A 25,646-nucleotide genomic window follows, 5' to 3' on the forward strand; every position below is an offset into this window, starting at 1 on the left:
TCTCTCTTCTTCGACAATTGGATGTCCATAACATCGGACAAATGGGTTTTGGATGTAATAAGCAAAGGCCATACCCTGGAGTTTATACAAATACCACCAGATCATCCCCCGGTGCTCAGACACCATCAATATCGTCAGGAACTACAAAAGGAAGTCCATTCACTTTTGCAGAAGGGGGCTATAGAGGAAGTACCTCAACAACAACGAGGGAAAGGCTTCTATTCGCATTTCTTCCTCATCAAGAAGAAGCAAACTACGAAGTGGAGACAGGTATTGGATTTAAGGGATTTGAATCAGTATATAAAGAAAATTCCCTTCCGAATGCTCTCGTTACAGGAGATCCTCCTACTGTTAAGAAGGAAAGACTTCATGGCTTCGTTGGACCTCATGGATGCATACTTCCATATTCCAATCCATCGGAAGCACAGGAAATACCTAAGATTTGCCGTGGAGAGTCGCCATTTCCAATTCAAAGTGTTGCCATTTGGCCTCAAGTCGGCCCAGAGGGTGTTTACCAAATGCATGGCCCCGGTGGCGGCCCACTTAAGATTGAAGGGGCATTGCATTTACCCATATCTGGACGACTGGCTGGTGACAGGTCCATCATTCACAGGAGCCAGAAGGTCCCTTCAGTGCTGCATCCGCCTTTTCCATTGGTTAGGATTGAGAACCAACTTGGAAAAGTCTTCACTGATTCCAAATCAGGGCATTCACTTCCTGGGGGCTAGGATATGCACCAAGGAAACGAAAGCATACCCTTCCGAGGAAAGGATGAGAAAGATAATGAGCCTTGCAACATCCCTTCAAACAAAAAGGTGCACTTCTGTGCGGATGTACAAATCATTGTTGGGGATGATGTCCTCCTGCATCCCACTGGTTCCAAACTGCCGTCTTCGAATGAGACTCTTGCAGGAACATCTGGACGAGCAGTGGGTTTAATCCAAAGGAACCTTCGAAGATCGGATTGTCATCACTCATCGTATGAAGGTGGCCATGTCATGGTGGAAGGTTCTGAAGAACTTGAATCAGGGTCTCAACTTTGCACCTCAAGATCACAAATACGTGATGACGACAGACGCTTCGTAACAAGGATGGGGTGCGCACCTCCAGGAGCTGGAGATCCAGGGCCACTGGTCAGAGTGGGAAGCACAGCTTCATATAAATATGTTGGAACTCAAAGCGGTGTTTCTGGGACTTCAAGCTTTCCTGCCCAGACTCCAGAACTCGTCGGTGCTCATTCAGACAGACAGCACCACGACTATGTTTTATCTTCTGAAGCAAGGAGGAACAAGATCCAAAGCCCGTTCTGCGCTGGCGCAAAGAATTTGGAAATGGCTGATAAAGCACAACATTTCTATTCATGTGCAGCATATACAGGGCATCCTCAACACACGAGCAGATGGCCTCAGTCGCACGACGAGTGTCTTGCACGAGTGGGAACTGAACGACATTCAGCTGCGCAGAGTATTCCAAAGATGGGGCACACCAACGTTCGATTTGTTCGCAACCCGGGACAATTCGAAATGCGCTCAGTTTGCGTCCAGGTACCCTCAGCGCGATTCCAAGGGAGATGCGTTTCACATGGACTGGACGGGAATGTTCGCTTACGCGTTCCCGCCAATTCCTTTAATATCACGAGTGATTCGCAAAATGAGATCAGAGCCATGTCACGTCATCCTGATAGCACCGGCTTGGCCGAGGCAGGCATGGTTTTCAGATCTACTGCAGATGTCGAAAGGCAACAAGGTGCAATTCCCAACGTTCCAGAGTCTCATATCAATGAGCAACGGACAAATTCTGCATCCGGACCTAGCATCGCTAAAATTATCCGCAGGGAACCTCATGAGCGGGAATTTCAAGCCTTGAGTATTCCACAAGACTGCAGACAAATACTTTCGCAATCCAGAGCTATGTCAACCAACAATACATACGCAGCCAAATGGACACGCTTCTGTCACTGGTGTACCAGTCAAAGTCTGCATCCGTTGACGGTACCCCCAGAAGGTATTCTGCCTTACCTGCTGTCATTATCAAAGGCAGGTCTGTCTCATGCTTCGCTGAATGTGCATTTGGCAGCAATTTCAAGATTTAGAAGAATTCCAGGTGAGCCGTCCCTCTGGTCTCACAGACTGATTAAGGAGTTTGTTAAAGGACTCTTTAGAGCCTTTCCACCCATTCTACGTCCGCCAGTACCCTGGCATCTCAATACAGTCTTTGACGCAGCTTATGATGCCACCATTTGAGCCTATACACAAGACAGACTTACAATTCTTATCTTGGAAGACAGCACTGCTGCTAGCTCTAACCTCGGCGAGGAGAGTTAGCGAAATTCAAGCCTTTTCAGTGGAAGAGCCTTTTCTGCAATTTCGACAGGACAGGGTAATACTACGGACAAATCCTAGGTTCATACCCAAGGTCCCTACCTCTTTTCACTTGAATGAGCCAATTATTTTGCCTACCTTCTTCAACAATCCTTCATCTGAGGCAGAGAGAGCGCTGCACTCCCTAGACATCGCTAGGTGTTTGAAATTCTACATCGAACGAACGAAGACTTTCCGCAAATCAAAACAATTATTCATTGCATTTGAAGGGCAGAGGAAAGGGCTACCTCTGTCAAGACTGAGTATCGCCAGATGGATATCATCGGCTATCACTAAGTGCCACGAGAAAGCCGGAAAACCACTTATCTCCAGAGTGTCTGCTCATTCCACAAGAAAGATGGCTACATCGATAGCCCTGTTTGCAGGAGTGTCTCTACCTGACATTTGCAGAGCAGTGACTTGAAAGAGTGTGCATTCATTTACCAAGCACTACTGTCTCGACACTGCGTGGAAGGAGGACACGGCAGTGGGGCAAGCTGTTCTGAAACGTCTATTCCAATAAGGTATTCTATATTGCTCTTTTACTATTCTATACAATGTGTATATGTATATATATATTTCTATATCTAGAGGTAGAATCTGATTTGTTTATACATGGTTTTATATTCTTATTTGCCTTATGTATTTTCAGATCATGTTAGAACGTTATTTCAGCTGCAGAACTTCCTTCTGGGTTCTATCCTGGAAACGCTGCAGGCTTTATGGGTACTACTTACTACTCTGATACAAGCATGTGAATCTATGAAAGATGTAATACTGGAGAAGGAATTAGTTACTTACCTGTACACTATAGTTCTCCAGTATTATCTTTCATAGATTCACATGCGCCCGCCCACCTCCCCGTTTCTCAGGCAGAACTTATTGTCTCGGTATTTATCCAGGTCTCTCACTTGGGGCCGGAAATCTGAGGCAGGAAGCTTCTGCTGGGGAGTGTGAGGGCAGGGCAGCAATGCTGATTGGCTGACTTTTGGACCAAATAATGATGAGGTCTGGTTACCAAATACTACAGTCCCTATGGGTTTTTCTATGCAGTTTTTTCTTCTCTATGATACTGCTTTGGTCATTCTGTTACCGTGAGACTCCCACCATGACGGCGGGGAAGATACAAGCATGTGAATCTATGAAAGATAATACTGGAGAACTATAGTGTACAGGTAAGTAACTAATTCCTTATTTTGCACATATTTTACAAAATCGGATTCATTTCCATAACTAATCGTACATTAATAAGTATTTTTTCAGATCCATAGGCTGCCGATAGCCCTTAGTCCTGTCAACGTGTCTATTTGTCTGTCATCTATGTCAGGTGTCATTGCTACGGCTCTTATGTTGGTTGACCCATTCAAAAGCCAATAGTTGCTGCCCGCTAAGGTTCTGACCAATGAAAATATTGTAAGGCAGCAGGCCAGCCAATCATAAACCGGAGCAATGGGCTGTTCAAAATCCCATGGGGCCGCCAGCCATTCTGAAGAGCAACTGGTGAGTACCACTTAGTGGGTTCACTTTGTTGTGCTGTACTTATATATTTGCACTGAGAGCATTCTCGGGTCATAACATGGGCCCACACTGGCCTTTTATCAATGCGATGCCGAGAAATGTATGTGTATAATGGCTAATAAGAACACATATTATTTCGAGCGCTTAGAAAGAAGAGTGTGATATGAACCGCTATATAACAGCATGTTCGAGGCATGTGGGCTGCTAAATTCATATCTATAGCATAGATCGCCGCCTAGTGTTGGGTCCGGATGATTGCACATTGTTGTCCTGGAAGAGTCTTTGAAGTATCACGAGATAGGTGGCTCCTCCCCTGGACTACAGTGCGCATGGGCATCGACTCCATCCCCAGATAGTTTTTTTCCGCCATTGGGTTCGGATGTGATTTCGACATCTCCTGTTCGGAATAGATATAAAACCTCTTTTCTAGGCCAAAAGGCCTTCCTTTACCCCGTCGGTATTGTTCGCGTTCGGTCTCGTGTATACTCCAACTCGTCGAGTCGGATATCTGAGGAGTCGGGTGACTCTTCGGTTATCGAGGCCTTGTCGACGCAGCAAGACTTTGCCGATACGACGATGGAACGGAGTCCGTTCAAACATTGCCCCGTGTGTGGTTCTAAGTACCCCCACATCGACGTCCATCCTGTGTGCAACAAGTGCCTGTCGCCGGACCACGACGAGGCCAACTGTATGGCCTGTTCGAGATTTAGATCGAAGAAGACGATCAAGCTTCGGCGCGTGGCGCGCCTCGAGGCCCAGCGATTGGCCCCGGCACCGGTGGACATCTTCGAGGACCCCGAAGCAGACGAGCAAGAGCTTCAACTGCAAATTTCACCAACATCGGCAGAGGTCGAGGCCGACTACGGAGAAGACGTCGAGGGCCAAGACCTAGAAGAAAACGTCGATGAGGTAGGGGACGACGAAGAAGCATATGGGGCCATGGAAGATAGCTCGGAGGAAGAGCTATGCCCCGTTCGTACTCTTACAAAGGCTCGGGTCACGGGATCGCCACACGGCCTTACCCAAGACCTTACACCTCGATCCACGGCCCCGCCTTCCGGCCCGGCTACGGACACCTCAGCGGAGCCGCCATTACCTAAATCGAAACCGAAACTAAAAACATCGGTGTCGACGAAAACAAAGATGGACGACACGCCATCGAAACCGAAGACGTCAGCTCCGCCATCGACGCCGTCGTCTACGGAGGCCTCGAAGCATAGGAAGCCTGTCGATCAGGCGAAGGTGCTGAAAGTGGTCAAGGAGCCAAGCTCGAAGAAGGTCGTCGAGCAGGGGTCAAGCAAGGTGATCGAGTCGAAGTCGAAGAAGACTGTTGAACCGACTTCAGCCAAAGCTACCGCACCAACAGGCAAAAGGGCCGTCGAGACGAAGTCGGCAAAGGGCGCGAAGTCTGGAGTCCCGACGCAAAAGGCAAAGGCTGCCGATCCCAAGCAGTCGGCGTCAACGCCTGTGGCCGTGGAAGGCGGCCGAAGCACGGTTGTCGAGGATACGTCTGCGCCTCCGGCGGCTACACTGAAGTCATCGACGCTCTGGTCTTCCCCTGGGGGTGGACCGAGGTCATCGGTCGGGTCGACGAAACCATCCGCTTCTTTTACGAAGCAGGTCTCGGACTCCCTCAAACGGATACGGGACAAGGCGTCAACGTCGGAGCCGAAAACGCCCTCGGTACCGAAGCCAGTGGTCCCACCGAAGAAGACTTCGATGCCGATCCTCTATACTCTACCACCGAAGGTGGCGCCGAAGGCCTTTGCACCACGATCGGTGCCCAAGGACTCTGAAGGGTTGAAGCAAACTCAACTGAGTGGAGGTTTTGACCATCGACAACCTTTATTAGAACAGCAGTCGGAACATTTAGTCGACGCCGACACAGGAAAACTCACGCTCTACAAGAGGAAAATTACACCGCAGCCTTTGGAGTCGTTTGTAATACCTCTGAAGAGGAAAAGACCGGCACCAGATACTCCGGTACTTGTTGAACACATTCCTCCACACCCTAGGAGGAGTCCAACACCTTCACCCACTTGCTCGGATGCAGATGAGGGTGAGCAAGATGAGGAGTATAATTTTCCTGTGAACACAGACCCTGATGAGCACCAGGACTCGTGGTTGGCCTCTGGTGATCATGGGGACCAGCAAGCTGTCCATGACCCTCAGGTTTATGGTGTGAAAACTTCTCCCACTGAAGACTCTGCGGCATTTAATGCCTTGATTGAAAGGGCAGCTGCAAACCATAAAGTGGAGATGCATGCTGACCCTGTGGAGGTTGACTTTTTATTTGACACTTTCTCTGCTGCCGAAAAAACAGTGAAAACGCTTCCAATGCTCAAAGGGGTCCTCAAGCATGCCACGGACATTTTCAAGGAACCCGCGAGGGTTGTCAACCCCAGGATAGAGAAGAAATACAGGCCGGCACCTGGCGACCCAACTTACATACGGGGCCAGTTACCTTTGGACTCTTTAGTGGTCTCTAATGCCCACAAGAGGGCGAACTCCCAAACAACGGGTGAAGCTCCTCCCCCGGACAAAGAGTCAAAAGTGCTGGAGTGTAGGAGAGTAGGGTCTGCAATCCTATGATCACCCAGATTTTTGCTTTTTGCTGCACTGGTTTACGACTTTCCCTGGCTGTGGGCCTGCTAATCAGACCCACAGCCTAGCTGTTCTCTCTATCCAAATTGTACTCAGGTACTGAATTGGCACTGGGCCCTCTCCAAGTCCCTGTACCCAGGGCTGAGGTGCACCCAGAAGTCTCCCAGGGGCTGAAGCATGTATTATGCCACCCCTGGATTGACTAACTAAAACTGACACAACTGGCTGCACGACAGCTGGGGCAAGGTGGTGTACTCACCCTTTGCTTTAGATATAGTATACCTATATCTAACCCTAAAATGGACACACAGATCTCCTATCAGTCACTCCTATGGCAGGCCTTAACAATCCTGAAGGCAGAGTGCTTGGAATCGTGTAAGATGGTGCTCTGGCATGAGCTGAGCCTGTCTGCGGCTTTCGGGATCTATCCCTTAGCCGTTTCCATGATATCGCATACCATATACTCTTAAGTGCATTATAATCCTCGCGGTTATGTGCCAACTCTGGTATCGCTTTATCAAAACATGTCGAGTAAGGTGTCATACGAATTGGAATACTAACCCCTCGCCAATTCTGGCGACGGGGTTAGCATTCCACCCTTCTAGAGGGACACGACATGCCTGTAACCTATAACCCGGTTAAAAGTCAGACAGAGCCTTAGCATCCACAAAATGGATGCTGCCACCGAGACACAAGTCTGCCCTCCTGCTGCTGGGAGTCCTCCCAGAGCAGGAGATAAGGACAAAGGGTTTCCTGCCAGGGGCGGTGCCAGCACCGTCCCAGACAGGGTTTTGTGTATTGTAGGTAGGCAGGGCTTTAGAGGAAGGTGACTGCACGTGGCACCCCGGTGCTCACTGTGCATAGGCTGGCTGAAACCAGTTCCAGGGTCACTCCAGACCCTGTGCTGGGGAAAAGCCCGCCAAGGAAGTGGGTGTAACCACCCCCCTCCTAGTCCCACCCATAGGGCAGGACTTAGTCGCGTGCCAGCCCCTTTTTACAGGATAAAGGTAGAGACTGGCCCCCTTCCAAATCAGATCATCTTTGAATCCTGAAACTACTTTCTGCGAAAGGAACTCAAGACTTCTTCCTAAGATTTCTCCCTTGTGACTAAGGAGTAGTCACCCTGCATCCGCAGGCACCATCTAAGAACACTGCGGTCTGCTGTAAGTCCTTCCTCCGGAATCCGACTGCCCAGCTCGACGAGAACCGGCTTCCCTGGCACCTCTGACCTCTACCCACCTCTACAGCCCAGCTGAGAACCGTGGGTGCGACGAGACCTCAAGGGACCGGCCATCTGCAAGACTGCACGACTTCTTTCCAGCAAGCCCGCCGAGTAATCTATTGGTGAGTGCTTTGGGGTCCGAGAAGCCCCGACTCTGAGCAGCTCCAGCTCCGAAGTGCAGCCCCCCAGCATCTCCACGATCTGCGTGGGGCCCTTCTGCTTTCCGCTGCTCACCGCGTTGTTTGGCTACTAGCCCGTTGGCTTGTGGCCTTCCTGACGACGCCCGACGACATTTCTGCTGCTGGTCTGGTTGCTCCAGACTGGCCCTTGCTCCCTTCCAGAAGAGGAGCACCCTGGACCCTCCTGGTCCACTCAAGACGCCATTTTGAGTCCACCGCGTGGGCTTGAATTAGCCAAGGCTTGTTGCCCAATCCTGGGTAACTTCGACGCCAACGACTTCATCCTTCGTGGGACAGCTCGCACCTCCATCCTGGTCGCCGACAACGCCTCCTGGTCCGAGAGACTGCAGAGCCCAGCAGCGCCCACTCACCTGACTGCGGTGACTTCGCCCGGTGCCATCCTGGTGCCCACTTAATCACTGGCTAGTGATTCAAGAACTTGGTCCCCTCTGCTTTCAGGTTTCTTCTTCCTTGATCCAGGCTTGGATCCATCGAACTTTCCTTCACTGGTCGCCTGCCAGCAACTTCTTCCTTCCAGGCTCCTGGTCCGGCAACGAGATCCCCGACGTCTTTTCAGACCTATGCAGCTGCAGCCCCTGGGCTAGGTAACTTCGGCACTTCGGTGTCCCAGCATAGCCTCACTATCCTAGGGTCAGGATCCACTGTCGTTTTCTTCCTACCAGGTCGGGTTCGCCCGTGAACACTAACTTTGCCTTTACTAGCCTCCATAGACTTTGTCCCGCATCCCGCGTGAGAGTGCACACTCTGCACCCGAGTCCCCTGGGCCTCCTAGTAGTAATCTAACGATTCCCTAGTCCAGTCCTAGCGATTCCAAAGCCTATTAGAACTGTTACTTACCTGCTAGTAATTCGCATTCCACTTTTAGTGTATATGGTTTTTCGTGCCCCTCGGGCATTTGTGTAACGTGCTAACTGAAAAGTATTTTCGTAAGAGTTTTGTTGTGTGCCTAGCACCCTGTCCTCATAAAGAGTACAGGGTTGTTGTGATTCTAATAAATACACTGTTTATTTTCATAACACTTGTGTGGTGTCCTTTCACTGGGTGTTCAAGGGGTAATGTGATGGTAAAACAGCTGGCTTAACACGCCCTCTAGAGTCTTAGCCTTAGACTGCTCGTATCCATGCTACTAGGATAGCTGGTCTATAAGGTTGACTTACAACCAATCATCAATAAGGGTTGTTTGGACTGATATATAGTGATCACTAGAATAGTGAACACTGCACATCAGGCCAACTTCTCACATTGGATCCTCTATACTCTACCACCGAAGGTGGCGCCGAAGGCCTTTGCACCACGATCGGTGCCCAAGGACTCTGAAGGGTTGAAGCAAACTCAACTGAGTGGAGGTTTTGACCATCGACAACCTTTATTAGAACAGCAGTCGGAACATTTCGTCGACGCCGACACAGGAAAACTCACGCTCTACAAGAGGAAAATTACACCGCAGCCTTTGGAGTCGTTTGTAATACCTCTGAAGAGGAAAAGACCGGCACCAGATACTCCGGTACTTGTTGAACACATTCCTCCACACCCTAGGAGGAGTCCAACACCTTCACCCACTTGCTCGGATGCAGATGAGGGTGAGCAAGATGAGGAGTATAATTTTCCTGTGAACACAGACCCTGATGAGCACCAGGACTCGTGGTTGGCCTCTGGTGATCATGGGGACCAGCAAGCTGTCCATGACCCTCAGGTTTATGGTGTGAAAACTTCTCCCACTGAAGACTCTGCGGCATTTAATGCCTTGATTGAAAGGGCAGCTGCAAACCATAAAGTGGAGATGCATGCTGACCCTGTGGAGGTTGACTTTTTATTTGACACTTTCTCTGCTGCCGAAAAAACAGTGAAAACGCTTCCAATGCTCAAAGGGGTCCTCAAGCATGCCACGGACATTTTCAAGGAACCCGCGAGGGTTGTCAACCCCAGGATAGAGAAGAAATACAGGCCGGCACCTGGCGACCCAACTTACATACGGGGCCAGTTACCTTTGGACTCTTTAGTGGTCTCTAATGCCCACAAGAGGGCGAACTCCCAAACAACGGGTGAAGCTCCTCCCCCGGACAAAGAGTCAAAAGTGCTGGAGGCATCTGGGAAAAGGGTGGCAGCACAGGCAGCCAACATCTGGCGCATATCAAACACACAAGCTCTGTTGGCCAGATAGGATAGGGCACACTATGACACCTTAGAGCAGCTATTGCAACACCTTCCAGACGAGTTTAAAGAGGGAGCTGAAATGCTTATACAGGAGGGCAAGCTCATCTCCAACGCGGCAATTAAATGTGCGCTCGACGTTGCAGATACGGCAGCGAGAGCAATTAACACTATTGTGATGTTGAGGCGTCAAGCATGGCTCCGCATCTCAGGGTTCAAGCCAGAGATACAGACTACTATCCTCAACCAGCCCGTTAATCCAGACAGACTCTTTGGCCCAGAGGTCGACACCACCCTCGAAAAAATCAAAAAAGATACTGAGACAGCTAAATCCATGGGTGCTCTTCAGTCTCAGCAATTCAGAGGGAACACTTTTCGTCGCTCAAGCAATCGAGGTGTTAACAGAGGACACTTGGCACAGCAGGGGCAATTCAGTAAAGGTGGGGCGCAATCCTCGTACCCCAAACAGGGTAGAGGGGGTTACCGAGGAAACAGCGCCAAGGGCAGAGGCAGAGGCAACAACAGTTCCCGTTCCTCTGCCGCCAACAAACAGTGACTTCCTGTCACTGCCCCCCGACCATCCAACACCTGTCGGGGGGGAGACTCCAACAGTTCCTGCCGGTCTGGAAGTCCATCACCACAGACAGGTGGGTAAGGAAACTTTTCCAGTTCGGTTATTGTTTGGAGTTAACGTCCACTCCACCCAACATACCCCCAAGACAACGTCCTATGTCAGCAGAGCACTTGCACTTATTGCAGCAGGAGGTTCTTGTGATGCTGCAAAAAGGCGCAATAGAGCTCGTGCCAGTGGAGGAGGAAGGCACAGGGGTGTACTCCCTGTACTTCTTAATCCCCAAAAAGGACGGCTCCCTCAGACCGATCCTGGACCTCAGGCCTTTGAACCAGTACATTCTTTCAGAACACTTCCACATGTTGACACTGCAGCAGGTTCTTCCATTGCTAAACCAGGGAGACTTCCTCGCAACCTTGGACCTCAAGGATGCTTATTTTCACATACCACTCCATCCATCCCACAGGAAATACCTCAGGTTCACCATACTAAACAGGCATTACCAGTTCAGGGTCCTACCCTTCGGAGTGACCACTGCCCCCAGAGTGTTCACCAAGTGTCTGGCGACAGTAGCTGCGCACCTCAGGAGACAGAACATACATGTCTACCCTTACCTAGACGACTGACTCGTTCAAGCCAAGTCGGCGCAGCAGTGCGCAGCAGACATGTCCCACACCATTCACCTCTTTCACGGTCTGGGATTTTCACTAAACTATCCAAAGTCGCACCTTCAGCCGGCCCATGTGCGGCAGTATTTGGGCGCGACGATAAATACTCTGGCTGCCACAGCTCAGCCAAACCCTGCGAGGATCGACAACATCCAGTCGCTCATCCAGAGGTTCAGACCGCAACACTCACTCCCAGCGAGAGTGTTCATGCAGTTGATAGGCATGATGGCCTCCTGCATCTTCATAGTCCCGCACGCGCGGTTGCATATGCGTCCGCTCCAAGAATGCTTGGCGCATCAGTGGACTCAGGCTCAAGGACAGTTGAAAGACCTAGTGTTGGTGACCGGTCGGGCATACAACTCTCTGCATTGGTGGAATCCACACAACCTTTGCAAGGGCCGACCGTTCCAAGAGCCTGTGCCACAGATTATCCTGACAACGGACGCATCTCTCCAAGGATGGGGAGCTCATGTGCTCCACTACACGGTGCAGGGTCTATGGACGACGCAGCAAAAGAGGATGCACATCAACTATCTCGAACTGATGGCAATCTTCATGGCGCTCAAATCCTTCAAAGTACATCTGTGCAACAAAGTCGTGTTGATCCGGACGGACAACATGACAGCCATGTACTACATCCAAAAGCAGGGAGGTACTCACTCTCCACAGCTGTCTCATCTGGCTCAGAGCATGTGGAAGTGGGCCATTCAGAGGAACGTCTTCCTCATGGCGGAACACCTCCCGGGCAAGGACAATCAGATGGCGGACCTGCTCAGCAGGTACAGCCACCAAATGCACGAGTGGGAGATACATCCATCAGTACTCCACCCATACTTCCAGCAATGGAGTCATCCAGAGATAGACCTGTTTGCCACAAAGGAAAACGCAAAATGCCAAAGCTTTGCCGCCAGGTTCCTTCACCCACAGTCGCAGGGCAATGCGATGTGGATGAACTGGTCAGGCAGATTTGCGTACGCTCTTCCCCCAGCGCCTCTCATCCCGCTGGTGGCAAGAAAGCTAAAGCAACACTCGATGACGCTCATCCTGGTTGCTCCATCGTGGGCACGCCAACCATGGTACACCACGTTTCTAGAACTCTCCGTGGTGCCGTATCAAAGGCTGCGCCTCACACCCAGGCTCTTGACGCAGAACCATGGCGACATTCAGCATCCAGATCCGCAACAGCTCAATCTGGCGATCTGGCTCCTGAGGTCTTAGAGTTTGGCTACCTTAATTTGCCTCCTGAATGCATGGACATCATCCAGGAGGCAAGAAAGCCCACTACCAGAGCTTGCTAAGCAGCAAAATGGAAGCGGTTTGTCATTTACTGTACAGAACACAATATCAACCCGCTAGATGCATCCATCCCTAACATCATCTGCTATTTGTTACATCTTTACAAATGCAATCTAGCATATGCTTCCATTCGGATACACTTATCCGCCATAGCGGCTTATCTTCAGAACAGGCAGCATCTCTCTGTTTTCAGGGTGCCTGCCATTAAAGCCTTCCTGGAAGGACTGAAACGGGTCATTCCTCCCAGGACACCACCAGCTCCGGTATGGAATCTCAATGTGGTCCTCACCAGGTTGATGGGCCCACCTTTTGAGCCTCTACATTCATGCGAGATTCAGTTCTTGACATGGAAAGTGGCTTTTCTCATTGCCATCACGTCTCTAAGACGTGTTAGTGAGCTACAGGCGCTCACAATACAAGAGCCATTTATACAAGTTCACTCAAACAGGGTGGTGCTCCGCACTAACCCCAAATTCCTTCCTAAGGTGGTGTCGCAGTTTCATGTCAATCAAACAATTGAACTGCCCGCGTTCTTTCCAAACCCGGAAACGGTAGCAGAAAGAATGCTCCATACGCTGGACGTCAAAAGGGCGTTAATGTACTATATTGACAGAACACAACAATTTAGAAAGACACAGCAACTCTTTGTTGCCTTCTCAGCACAGCACAAAGGCAACCCCATTTCCAAGGCAGGAATAGCCAGGTGGATCATTAAGTGCATTCAGATTTGCTATCTGAAAGCTAAGCGCACTTTAACGGTCCCCCCCCAGGGCACACTCCACACGCAAGTTGGGAGCCTCCATGGCATTCCTGGGTAACATTCCTTTGGAAGACATTTGTAGAGCAGCCACATGGTCTACACCACATACGTTTACCAAACATTACTGTGTAGATGTGCATTCCAAACAGCAGGCAGCTGTAGGACAGGCTGTTCTTAAGACACTTTTTCAGACTTCTGCAGCTGGCACGGGCGGCCGCCGTTAATGGAGGGACTGCTATGTATTCTATGCTATAGATATGAATTTAGCAGCCCACATGCCTCGAACTGAATATGCTACTTACCAGTATGCATCTGTTCTTGGCATGTAGGGCTGCTAACATTCATATCGCCCGCCCTCCTCCCCGGCGCCCGTAGCGGCTGCAGACTTTTCTTGCATTCAATCATTAGCATGGACATCACTTACACTATTTCACTCCATCTCTGCCACAATGGCTCAAAACAATCTGGGGATGGAGTCGATGCCCATGCGCACTGTAGTCCAGGGGAGGAGCCACCTATCTCGTGATACTTCGAAGACTCTTCCAGGACAACAATGTGCAATAAAGTAAAAAAAAAAGTCCACATTTGTAAAGCGCACAATCACCCGTAAGGGTCTCTAGGCGCTGGGGGCCGTCGGGAAGATTAAGCGAGCTATTGCCCAGAGTCACATGGTGCTGGGCTAACCTGCCGCCGGAGCCGGGGATCGAACCGTGGTCCCCAGATTCCAGCGTCAGTCGCCCTGGCCGCGGCGCCACACCTCTTCCTGCAATCATCCGGACCCAACACTAGGCGGCGATCTATGCTATAGATATGAATGTTAGCAGCCCTACATGCCAAGAACAGATGCATACTGGTAAGTAGCATATTCAACCGGCTCGTTAGCATGTTGCAGTGTCTCTGTGCCGAAGTCAACTTATTCAACGCTTCACTATGATTTGCTTGTAAAACTAGGCAGACTGGCAGCACACTTTTATTCTAAATATCGTACATGTCGCTGTTACAACGCGGGATTTTATTTGTACAGTCTACCTCAGACTGGAAATGTTGGAATCTGCTTGTGATGCGCAGATTATTGTAGTCTGTTACCATGTACAGAACATCTTACCTGGTCTTTAATATAAATAAGCATTGTGGGTCGCGCAGTTTTTTTTTTTTAGCACTTAAGACTGTGCTTCAAGCATTCGAACATGTACACTAACAGGGATTTCTGCTAAAGTTACCAGTTCTAACGGCAAATGTACGTTTTTATCGATATTTATCTCCTTTTCTAGGTGGGTGTAACTTCTGTTTTGTTGCCCTGATTTCTGCTGCTGTTCTAAGTGCCATTCCATGTGGACAGCTTCACTGGACAGCAGCATTGCCTGCGTCTTCTGCAGAAAGATGTCATTTTCTATTAGAATAAACAGTTCCGGCAAATTATCAATCGGCTTCCTGCATCTTATTTACCTGATGATTCAATACCTCCCTTTAAACAATAAATACAACCAACCTAATTCCACTACACACCACGTGCATCCACACCACATACATCCACATCACTCCAAACAAAATTACATTCATAAAAGAAGTTATCAATGACTACGCCAATAGCACCAACTCTTGCAGGTGCAAGACCAATTGCATTGCAAATGCTTGTTGCAACCTTGTTTTTGCTCATGTAAACATGGGTTATAATGGGGGAGGGGTTGGTAATGTTTGGAAACCAGGAGAGTCCAGAGAAAACTATTAAAGTGTCTTTTGTCAACGTTATTTGAATTTCATGCAACTTTAAGTTGGGTGCATGGGCTTTAGTGAACATAAGGGGGTTGTGTGTAAAACTGTAACTTTTAAGATCACTTTTAACGTGTGAAACTTAATCTCATTTTTTTCCCTCAAACAGTACATTCAGAAGAAGCATTGTTTTTATTGGCCACATGTTATTATCGCTCAGGAAAGGCTTACAAAGCATACAGACTACTTAAGGGCCACAGCTGTACCACGTCACAGTGCAAATACTTGCTAGCAAAGTGTTGTGTTGACCTAAACAAGTAAGTCATCTGGTGAACACATGCATTCTCATGTTTAGTTGTATTTAGAGTCTTTCATCTTAAAGTAAAATGAGCTAATTTAGTTTCTACTCCAGATGTAAAAGTTGTGCTTGGTTGGATAATTTGATGTAAATCAATATAATGTCTGTTTGTAGATTGTGTGGACCGCCACCTGAAAGTGTTTCTTGGTTTGGAAACTGTACCATGTTGAAAGACTTTCTTAGACGGGCTTAAATCTGGAGCAAACTCTGTGAGTGTTATGTTTGTGTAGGAACGAAAGAGAAGTGTACGATGCCAGAGGCCTACATTAACTTCAGGGTAGCACATATGTTGCTGGTCCACCATTGAAAAGGATAAAATCTATTGCGAACTGTAAAAAAAAACATTATTTTTTAATAAAACATTTTTATTTCTATTTTATTTGAAACGTGCGCATCAATATAATGGCAGCATATTAATTTATCATTTGCGTTCAAAATGGTCAATATGAGCCGTTCATGCACCAGAGTAAACCTATTCTACAGTTGTTTTACTCATTTAGACCACTAATCGTATCAAGTTTACTACAACCATTCCTCAGCTCCCAATTCCCTCACAATCCCATTGTAATCAATACATTCTCCCCAGAATTCTTTTTTTGTGTTTGCAGACACAAGTTTTGTAGATCTGGGTCTAGAGCTATACAATACATAATTTGGTAACTGTGTGATATGTGCCTAAATTGCCATCAAGTAGTTTTGTGACATTTAGAAATGGCACCTGTACCCAGATATGGCTGCACAGGCCCATATTACACATTACCTGTTCAGCTTGTTTTTAATATTACATGATTAATTGATTTTAATACGGTTTATAAAGGATTAAAGCATTTGAACTTCATGCGTTTAGTATTCATTGTTTGAGACTACTGATATGTCTGTCAATGTTTTCAGAAATGTGTGTTTCTGTTGGGGAGAATGTGCTAATATGTCAAATGTTTTATCCAATATTTGGTATTCTTATAAATCGAAATTTAAATCCAATATGATTGTGTATGAGGTATCTGGATTCAACCACAGGGAAAGGTGAGTGTTTATGGTTGAATGACAAGGCACTGCTACATCCCGAAACTGTAGTTGATCTATGAGGGACATTTAGCACTGTTTTGTTCTGGTTTTCATAGACATTTTGCTGTGCTTTTGTCTATCACTGTAAGGGAATCACATGTGACAGAGAATCTTTGTGCTACCTTGATCGGTTTCTACATGCAGGAGACTGTTTTAAAGACCATTCACATGCTTATGTTCCCCCCCCCCCCCCCCCCCGAGATCCTCGGGTACTAAAGATAAAAATGCTTCCATCATTACTTCTTCACACAGTGCATCCCTCATACAGCATGAAGGCCAGTCATCCTCTGTGAGAATGAGGTCATAGGCATCTCAAAAATGCAACGTTTGGCCGACTGTTAGGAGCTCAAAGGAAGAGCTCCAAGCGCTGGGGATCACCTTCGGGTCTTTAACCCCGTTTAGCGGCAGCCCCCACCTCGAACGGATCATTCACAAATTCCTGGGGTAACTGGAGTAACTGCATTAGTCTTTACATCGCCCCTCATCACCTACCACCCTTGGATTGTTGCATGTGCTCGGAGCTAGCTCTCTCTGCAAGTGAACCTCCCTCACAGCTCTTTGCACAAGCCGGAGACGCCAATGATCGCCGCCAGCACTGCGAAAGGGACGGCGTGCCCAAGGACTGTGCCCGAGTGAAGAGGAGTTCCTGGAGTAACTATCGCCCGCATTTAAGCTAGGTATGTGCTGCAGCCACATATCGGCACCAGCATTGTGATCGGGACGTCGTGCCTATGGACTGTGCCTGAGTGAAGAGGACAAAGTTTGGCACTCGGGACTTCTCACCTCTCGCTTCTTCGCCCTCCCCCAGTGGTCCGGGCACGTTGCGGCATCGGAGAGTGAGCTGCTGCCGCTGATCGATGCAGCGTGCTGGGCGGAACTGAGAAGCTCCGGGCTTGGCTCAAGTGAAATCACAGGGCAGCGTTCCGCGCCCAGATCGCTCCACCCTGCCCCGAATGGACGAGAGGTCTCAGTCTCGTCGCACCGGTGGCGACTAGAAGTTGTGACCCTGAGGACTCCACTGACGCGCAAGAGGGACAGCATATTCGACGAGCTACAGCGCACCCGCATGGTTCCAGGCTTCCGATGCGGTGCCCCATGGAGTCGAGGCAGAGGACCTCCGCTGGGCTGCACTTCAAGGGCATCGAGTAAACAAGTAAGCCTCCAAACTCAATTCATTTCTCCCGCCCTATCTGGATATGCGACTCTGTAACGCCTACCGCATCTCACACAGAGAGGGCTGCTCACCGCTGATCACAGCGCAGCAACGAGCCGCTCTTCCAATTGCCCCCAAAAATCTATCAGCGTCCCGTGCTGGACTTTACAACTACCAAATTGCCATGATTTTTCCTCCTGGCTTTTGCCCAAAATGGCTGAGCCATAAAATAGCTAAACAGCTCACCCCTAGCCTCTGGTCAGTCCCAGCTTCTTCTTTGTCTCTCAAATCATAACAAAAGAATTAGGACTACGCCCCTCTACCTCCCTCTTACTATCGAAACAGGACTACTAGCCCCCTCCCACATTCCTGACCTAGTCATCAGAAGTGAAACAGCACTTATCCCCTCATCCCACAAAGGATTGAGATAGCGAGATAGGACAACTCCACACACCCTTATCATGGAAACAGACAAAGGACTACACAGACTACCTTCTCCTCTCTAAGATGTCAGCCATCTTGGACTAGTCCCCGACTAATCTTAGACTAGCCTCTAGGCAGGCAATCTTGGAACACTCTTTAGCTGCTATTGCCCCATCTAGCCACTCTCTTCCCTCCCTAAGCATCGGCCCTCTTTAACCAGTACCCAGTACGGACTAGTCTTAGGATAGCCCCTCCACAGACTTCCCTAACGCACTCTCTACAGCGGCTACCTCACCCCTACAGCTCTACACATTCACAGCACTTCACCTACGCCACACTTCCCACCATGGATCTCTCCGGCACCCACACATACTCAATCAGCTACCCCCCCAAGCTCTCAAAAAAATCTGCCAAAACTTTCAAACTCAACTTTCTGAAATCCTACCCAGAAACCCCCTTTGCAGATCCTTACTTCTCACCCATTCATGGACGCATGACCACCGACATCATCTTCTACACTAAACGCAGAGCACAATGGAGGAAAGCATTCCTTGCCTTTCTCACGGTCTCCTCTACGAGGAAGTCCACACATGGTCTTTTGATGTCTATTACTCATCACAATTCTTCCAAGCGTCAGCAAGCATCACTATCTACAATAATGGTACTATTCTCACCCAGTCTACAGATCGTAGCCTCAATATATTTGATATTTTATTTCCCATCATTAAAGAGTGGGGAGCCAATCCACCAATTCCTTCCCAACCCACCCCCACTCCCAACACCCAATCCATTGCTTCTTCCACTCAGTCCCACACCCTCTCTCCCCCAACTCTCCTGACTCCTGGATGCCCAGAACCGCACACCACCCTCAACCACTCTACCTCACCCTACCCACATACCCTTTCTACAGCTAGCCCCCCCTCTCTATCACCTCCCTACCCCCTCTCACATCCAGCCCTCTTCAGCACCCCTCCTCCTCTCTCACCTAATCCCCTCTCCCTCGCTCACATCACCACCCCCCTCCTACCACACCTTGCCCCCTCACTCACACCCCACTTTTCTTCACCGTTAGCTCCCCTCTCCCATACCACCCCTAGCAACCCCCCTCCGATACCACCTCGAGTCCCCCTTCCTCCTTTACCACCCTACCCCACCTCGTCACTCCCCCCACACCCCAACACGACAGCCACCACTGAAACCCTCACCTCACCTCCTCTTTCTCCTCCACCCACCTTAACTTCCCCCACATCCACGCCCAACTCATACCCAACATTCTACCCACCCCCACCCTTTCCACGCCTTTTTCAGCTCTCACACCGAACCAAGTCAACTCTTCTCAACTTACACCTGGCTCTACTACCCCCACTACTACTGTTCCTAACTTCACTCTTGACAAGATTATGTCCACCCATCACCAGATTAAAAACGAGCTTCAAACTTTTAAAGAACTGTTCTCAAGTCAACTGAGACTCCCCATTCCACCTAGTACCCTGCTACCCCGCAAGCACTCCACCCCTCCCACACGCTTACACAAACACAACCCCCCTTACTGGAGTTCTACCCCTGCCCATAATTCTTCCAGCCGCCCTCACCGATGCATCAATGCTCTGACACGGTATGGCATACGTTCCCTCCTACACTCTTACGCAACCGCTCCCACGACCCACATAGCCACCACACACCTTCCCATCCCCACCATCCATTCCAACCCTCACAGGCCCCCCCCTCACCCAAAATAATAGAGGCACCATCTCTAATAATCTGAAAAAAGTCACCCTCACTCTGGACCCCTACGCCTCCCCCATCACCCCACCGCTCAAATGCACACTACTTAACTGCAGATTAGCCCCCAGACACGCATCTGACATAGCCGACCTCATTATCGCACATGACCTAGACCTTACCATACTCACCGAAACCTGGTTAACAGAATCCTCATCTCCCCTCATCGACATTCTAGTTCCCCCTAACTATCACATCATCAGATTAGACGGGACCGGCAGGACAGGAGGTGGAATAGCATGTATTCACCGGAGTAACCTTTCAGTATCTAGAGCCATCTCCCCTACATTCTCCTCCTGTGGACACATCTGCCTCGACGTCAACAGTGAGGGCAATCCAGTATGCTCTCTACATATCATTTACCACCCACCAGGAGACAACCTCACCTTCACTGAACACCTCATGGACATGATCACAACTAACTTGGGTCGACATAATACACAAGTATTCCTTGGTGATTTCAACCTTCACTGGAATGATCACAACGACTCGGTGGTTAACAATCTCAAAAACTTCCTCAACACCTTAGACCTCACCCAAATCTGCAACAGCCCCACTCATGACAAAGGCTCTATCCTGGACCTCATTATTTCCAAAGGTGACACCACCCAACTAAACTCAATCCGACCTTGTGACTGGTCCGGCCACCACATTATCACATTTTTCATCAATGAACATGTGAAACTTTACCCAGCCCATTCCACCAAACCGAAGGTATGGAAAAGAGACTTGAGGAACCTCAATCCCATCTCCTCACCCAGCTACATCCTACTCATACCCCCTATCGGCAATGACGACGTTCAGGCTCTTACCGATCATTACCTCAACTCAATGCCTACGATAGCCCCCTCCAAAAGCTCAAAACCATGGTACGACGGTCTGCTTAACAAGGATAGACGAGACATGAGACTAGCAGAACGCAACTGGAGATCCATCCCATCAGCTATGCACCTCAATACTCTGAAGAAAAAAAGAAATGCTTACTTCAGGAAAATCAAACGAACGAAAGCGGACTTCTTTAGCCATCAACAAGACCAAGCAAAAAACCGACCAAAAAAGCTATTTGAACTCATCAAAACTCAATCCAAAGATGAACCACAGCGAGTACATAACCTAACCAGCACGCTACCATCCTGCGAAGAATTCTCTACCTTCTTCAATCTAAAAACAGTTAACATCAAGAAGGATCTCCTCACGGATCTAAATCTGTACTCCAACGCCCTCAGCAAAACACACATCAAACTAAAAAACAATGCTACTTGGGCATCCTTTGATACCTACACGGAAGACTCTATAGGCATGATTCTAAGTACCCTGAAGCCCTCCAATCACCTCTTGGATCCTCTACCTGCAAATGCTGTAAAAGACCTTCTCCCATGGCTTATCCCGCTCTGGACCAAAATCATTAATAGTTCTCTTCAACAAGGAACTATCCCGGACTCCCTCAAAGTAGGACAAGTATCGCCCATACTAAAGAAACCCACAGCTGACCCTACTGACCCCAATAACTATCGTCCCATCTCCATTATCCCTACCTTAGCTAAACTGTTAGAAAAATGTGTTCACCTCCAACTGACCAAATACATTGATCACTTTGACCTTCTTAACCGACACCAATCCGGCTTCCGTGCAGGCCACAGCACAGAATCAGCCATGACTCACATAATTGATGACGCACTCCAAATTCTAGACCAAAACGGCTCCTGCCTCCTCATTCTGCTTGACCTCTCATCTGCATTTGACACGGTCAAACACGAGAACTTACTCGATCTGTTGATTATCAGAATGGGTATTTCTGGGACAGTACTCAAATGGTTCAACTCCTTCATTCATAATCGGACTCAGATATTCAAAAGTAATAACACTATGTCCACACCTACTCCAGTAACACTTCGTGTACCGCAAGGATCTTCCCTTTCACCAACCCTGTTCAGCCTAGTCATGGAGCCACTCACCGCACTGCTTCATGCCTCTAATGTGCAATTCCACATGTATGCGGATGATACCCAACTCTATCTCAAACTACAATCCCCTGAAGACCTCAAACTTCTCAACTCAACACTTAAGGACACACAGACATGGTTGGCAGAGAACCATCTCAAACTTAATGTTCTGAAAACAGAATTCCTCCTAATAGCACCCCCCTCCAAAATCCCCATCGTCCAGGATTGGCTGAAACACCTCGCTGCATTCAACGTCCAACCTATCATAGTAGACTCCGCAAAATCCTTAGGTATCACCCTTGAGTCCGATCTCAATATGCAACGACATATCAGCAATGCAACCAAGGGAGCTAATTTCCAAATCAATACCTTAGAAAGCTGAAACCCTTCCTCCCAGCCGACTACTTTAGAACTGCAGTCCAAGCGCTAGTTATCCCTCGGATTGACTATGGAAGTGCCTCCCTCTGCGGTCTCCCACTATCAACAACCGCACCACCAAGAGCCTCTATCAATGCTGCAGCAAGGCCCATAACTGGATCAAAAAAACGCTCACACATATCTCCTGACTTAAAATCTCTTAACTGGCTACCGCTCGAAGCCAGAATACACCTGAAAATCGCATGCCTTACTCACAAGGCCTTACATCATAGCTCGCCCAGTTACATTGCTCAGAAATTGACAATCTCAGGAGGCTCAAGAGCCACAAGAAGCGCAGAAACTCTCCTTCTGAAACAACAAAGATTCAACAAGAAAAAAACGTACAAGCGCTCCTCCTCAAGGATGGCCCCCAGGATCTGGAATGCCCTCCCCCAGAAACTAGACTCATCTCATCCACTGCATCCTTCAAAAAAGAAGTCAAATCGATCCTCATGGCTAAATTCACTTGAACTTAAACTATGCTGTTGGACAGGCCCCATGAAGGGCTCGCTCCCTCCCCGCATGACAGGGCCCTGGTACCGGCCTTCCAGGTACTACCCGCAGAAGCAACCCCCAACCCGTTCCCCATGGGACGTCTGCTCCCGGGAATCCCTGTGTCCCTGGCCTGGGCCACCGTCAGCACCCTTGCCCGGACCAGCCGCCATCTTAGACACTGCGCCACGAGGCCGCGTGGCCTCAGCTCGACCCCAACCCCGGGCCTGGCCAGGTCCCGACATCCCGGCACCACCATCCACCCCGGAGGTGAACGGACCACTTGGCAGGTCAATGGGAGTAAGAAGTGTCGATGGCTCTCTCCCGCCAGGTGCCGATCGCCCCCAGCCTCCCCGGGCGCTGGCTCCACCCCCCCTGCTGGGTGTCTGGACTCCCTCATCCCGGACCTCCCGACCTCCAAGAGCGAGGGTCCGGACATCAAAGAGCGCCAGACCTATAACTGAGGCAGCCCCAGAACAGGAAGGCAGTTGTATCCTGGAGTCGAGACACCGCGACGAACTCATCCTTGTCTGACTGCTGGCGCTGCCGCAGCCCTGCCTTGTGAACTATTGTCCTGCCTGCTGGCGCTGCCGCGGCCTTCTGCAACCTTCATCCTCGTGGGACCTGCTGGCGCTGCCGCGGCCTGTTGTAACCTTCCTCCTCGTGGGACCTGCTGGCGCTGCTGCGGCCCGTTGTAACCTTCATCCTCGTGGGACCTGCTGGCGCTGCCGCGGCCCGTTACCACCTACGACCTCTTCGGGACCTGCTGGCGCTGCCGCGGTCTGACCCGTCCGAACACCGAGCTCGAGGATTGTGAGCTACCACCGTTTCACCTCAGTACCTGCGGGTACCAAGACTGTCCCACTACCCCCTTTCCCTAATAGAGACTAGAATTGAGAGGATCATCGTGTCCTGATCTCATTGTATCGTACTACCTTACTTCCAGAACTGCCTATAAAAGGTGTTAATCTGATCTTCGTGTGGTGTCCATCTGTGGGGGGGAAGTTACTTGTCTGTACGATCGCTGGAGACGGCCCTCACCGGAGGCCTCTCCCCTTGTGCTCGGCCGACCCTCCAGGTCCCCGTCTAACATTGGTGGCCAGCGGCGCGATCCGAACCAACGCGTACCGTACAGATAGTAACTCACCCTACGACTAAACCACAATGACGACCAAAGAGAACGGATCTGCAGAGAAGTTCCAGATGGAAAAGCTGGAAGAATACAGCCACCGAGAGCTAAAACAATTTTGCATGGACTTAGGCATTGCTACCACCGGGCTAAGCACAAAAGAAGACTTCAAAAACGCCCTAGAGGCCTGGACAGAGACGAATACCGCCACACCCCGGGACCTCGAAGCCCCGGAAATCCCCACCACCCTGACGGAAGAACGGAGAACAGGTCCCTCCCGAGAAGAGATCCAGGAGCGGGATAAAAACAGACTCCACGAGTTAGACTTGGCACGGCTCAAATTAGACGGAGAATTGAAGCTGGCGGAACAAAAAATAAACTTAGAACACTTACGGCTCAGAGAAGAGCGAGAGGAAAAACAGAGACAGAGGGATCTCGAAGAAAAAAGACTGGCATACGAACACGAGTGCAAACTAGCAGAGATAGAAATACGCAAACTGAACAAAAACCTAGGGGAGCCCGAGCCACCGCGCTCCCCGGGTACTACCGAACAGAAGGTCCACATCCCCAAGGATGTGGTTCGAGAATACCACCGGAACGATGACATACAGCAGTGGTTCAAGGCCTACGAGATCGCCATGACGGCCCACCGGATCGCTCGAAGTGACTGGGGAGCCGGGCTATGGGGAAGATTCGTCAATGAGGGCCGTGATGCCCTGCTGCAGCTTCCGGACCATCAAATGACGTCCTATGACCACATGAAGGCCGCCCTCCTCAGTCGATATGGGCTTACGCCCGAAATGTACCGCCAGAGGTTCCGCAACTGCACCCGGATCCCAGGTACAACTTGGTTGGAATACGTCAACTATTTCAGCCGAGCCTTCGAGGGGTGGATCAAGGGTAACAACGTAACCACCTACGAACAACTCTTCAATCTCATTGTGTGGGAGCACCTCTCCAACAACTGTTTCGTCGAGCTCAGGCAGCACCTCCTCGACAGTAAATTGACTGAACCACGGCAGCTCGCCACCGAGGCGGACCGATGGGAGAGCACCCGAGTGGCCCGGGGTGGGCCGAATGAGCAGAACAGAACCAACCAAGGTCATCATCGTCCCCGAGGAGGAGGAGGAGGAGGACCGGGCCGGGGCAGAGACGCTGTCCCGGTCACTCCCGCTAACACCACCCCGCCCCCAGCCGGCCGGGGAAACCCCCCGATGCGCCCGGGGTTCCGAGCCAACGTTACGTGTCACCGATGCCAGCGAGTCGGCCACTATGCCAGTGACCCGACCTGCCCGAAGAACCCGGCTCCCGGGCCCCGCCAGGTGGCGGCCGCCGCCCTAGGAGAAGAACAAGTCTCCGAAGACACTGAAGCATACGAGTCGGAGCAGTTCGAGTGGGAACCTGCCGCCATGACCCTGGCCTGCCTAGGGGGAAGAGACATGGTCCCGCGGACTCCCCTGCCAGCCAACATTCGTAAGTACAGCCAATGGGTGAGCATAAATGGGCGCAAGGCCGAAGCCCTGCGTGACACCGGGGCCAGTGTGACGGCCGTCCGCTGTCACCTGGTGACCCCAGAACAAATCCTGCCAAACGTTCTTTGCCCCGTCCGATCGGCAGACAATTCGGAGAGCCTGTGTCGGATGGCCTGCGTCCCCTTCGAATGGGGAGGAGTGTCCGGCATGCTAAAAGTAACTGTCCGCGACGATGCCCCCGTGGACTGCCTCCTGGGGAACGATCTCGAGAGCTCCCCGTGGGCAGCTGTTGAAAGAAGAGAGCATCTGGGGATGATGGGTCTCCCGGACTGGGTGTGCGTGACCACCCGGT

General features: G+C 50.1%; 1 protein-coding gene across 3 annotated transcripts in view; it reads left to right on the top strand.

The window, feature by feature from the left end:
- CDC27 (cell division cycle 27) overlaps positions 1-25,646 on the top strand; it is a 1,228,661-nt gene that overhangs the window by 168,540 nt on the left and 1,034,475 nt on the right. For all 3 annotated transcript variants that reach the window (XM_078645032.1, XM_078645031.1, XM_078645033.1), the window contains exon 3: positions 15,230-15,377. In XM_078645032.1, the coding sequence (XP_078501158.1) occupies positions 15,230-15,377 (148 nt within the window). The remainder of the gene's footprint in view (positions 1-15,229; positions 15,378-25,646) is intronic.

The sequence above is a fragment of the Lissotriton helveticus genome, chromosome 5_1, assembly GCF_964261635.1.
Source record: "Lissotriton helveticus chromosome 5_1, aLisHel1.1, whole genome shotgun sequence".
In the NCBI taxonomy this organism is placed as follows: Eukaryota; Metazoa; Chordata; class Amphibia; order Caudata; family Salamandridae; genus Lissotriton; species Lissotriton helveticus.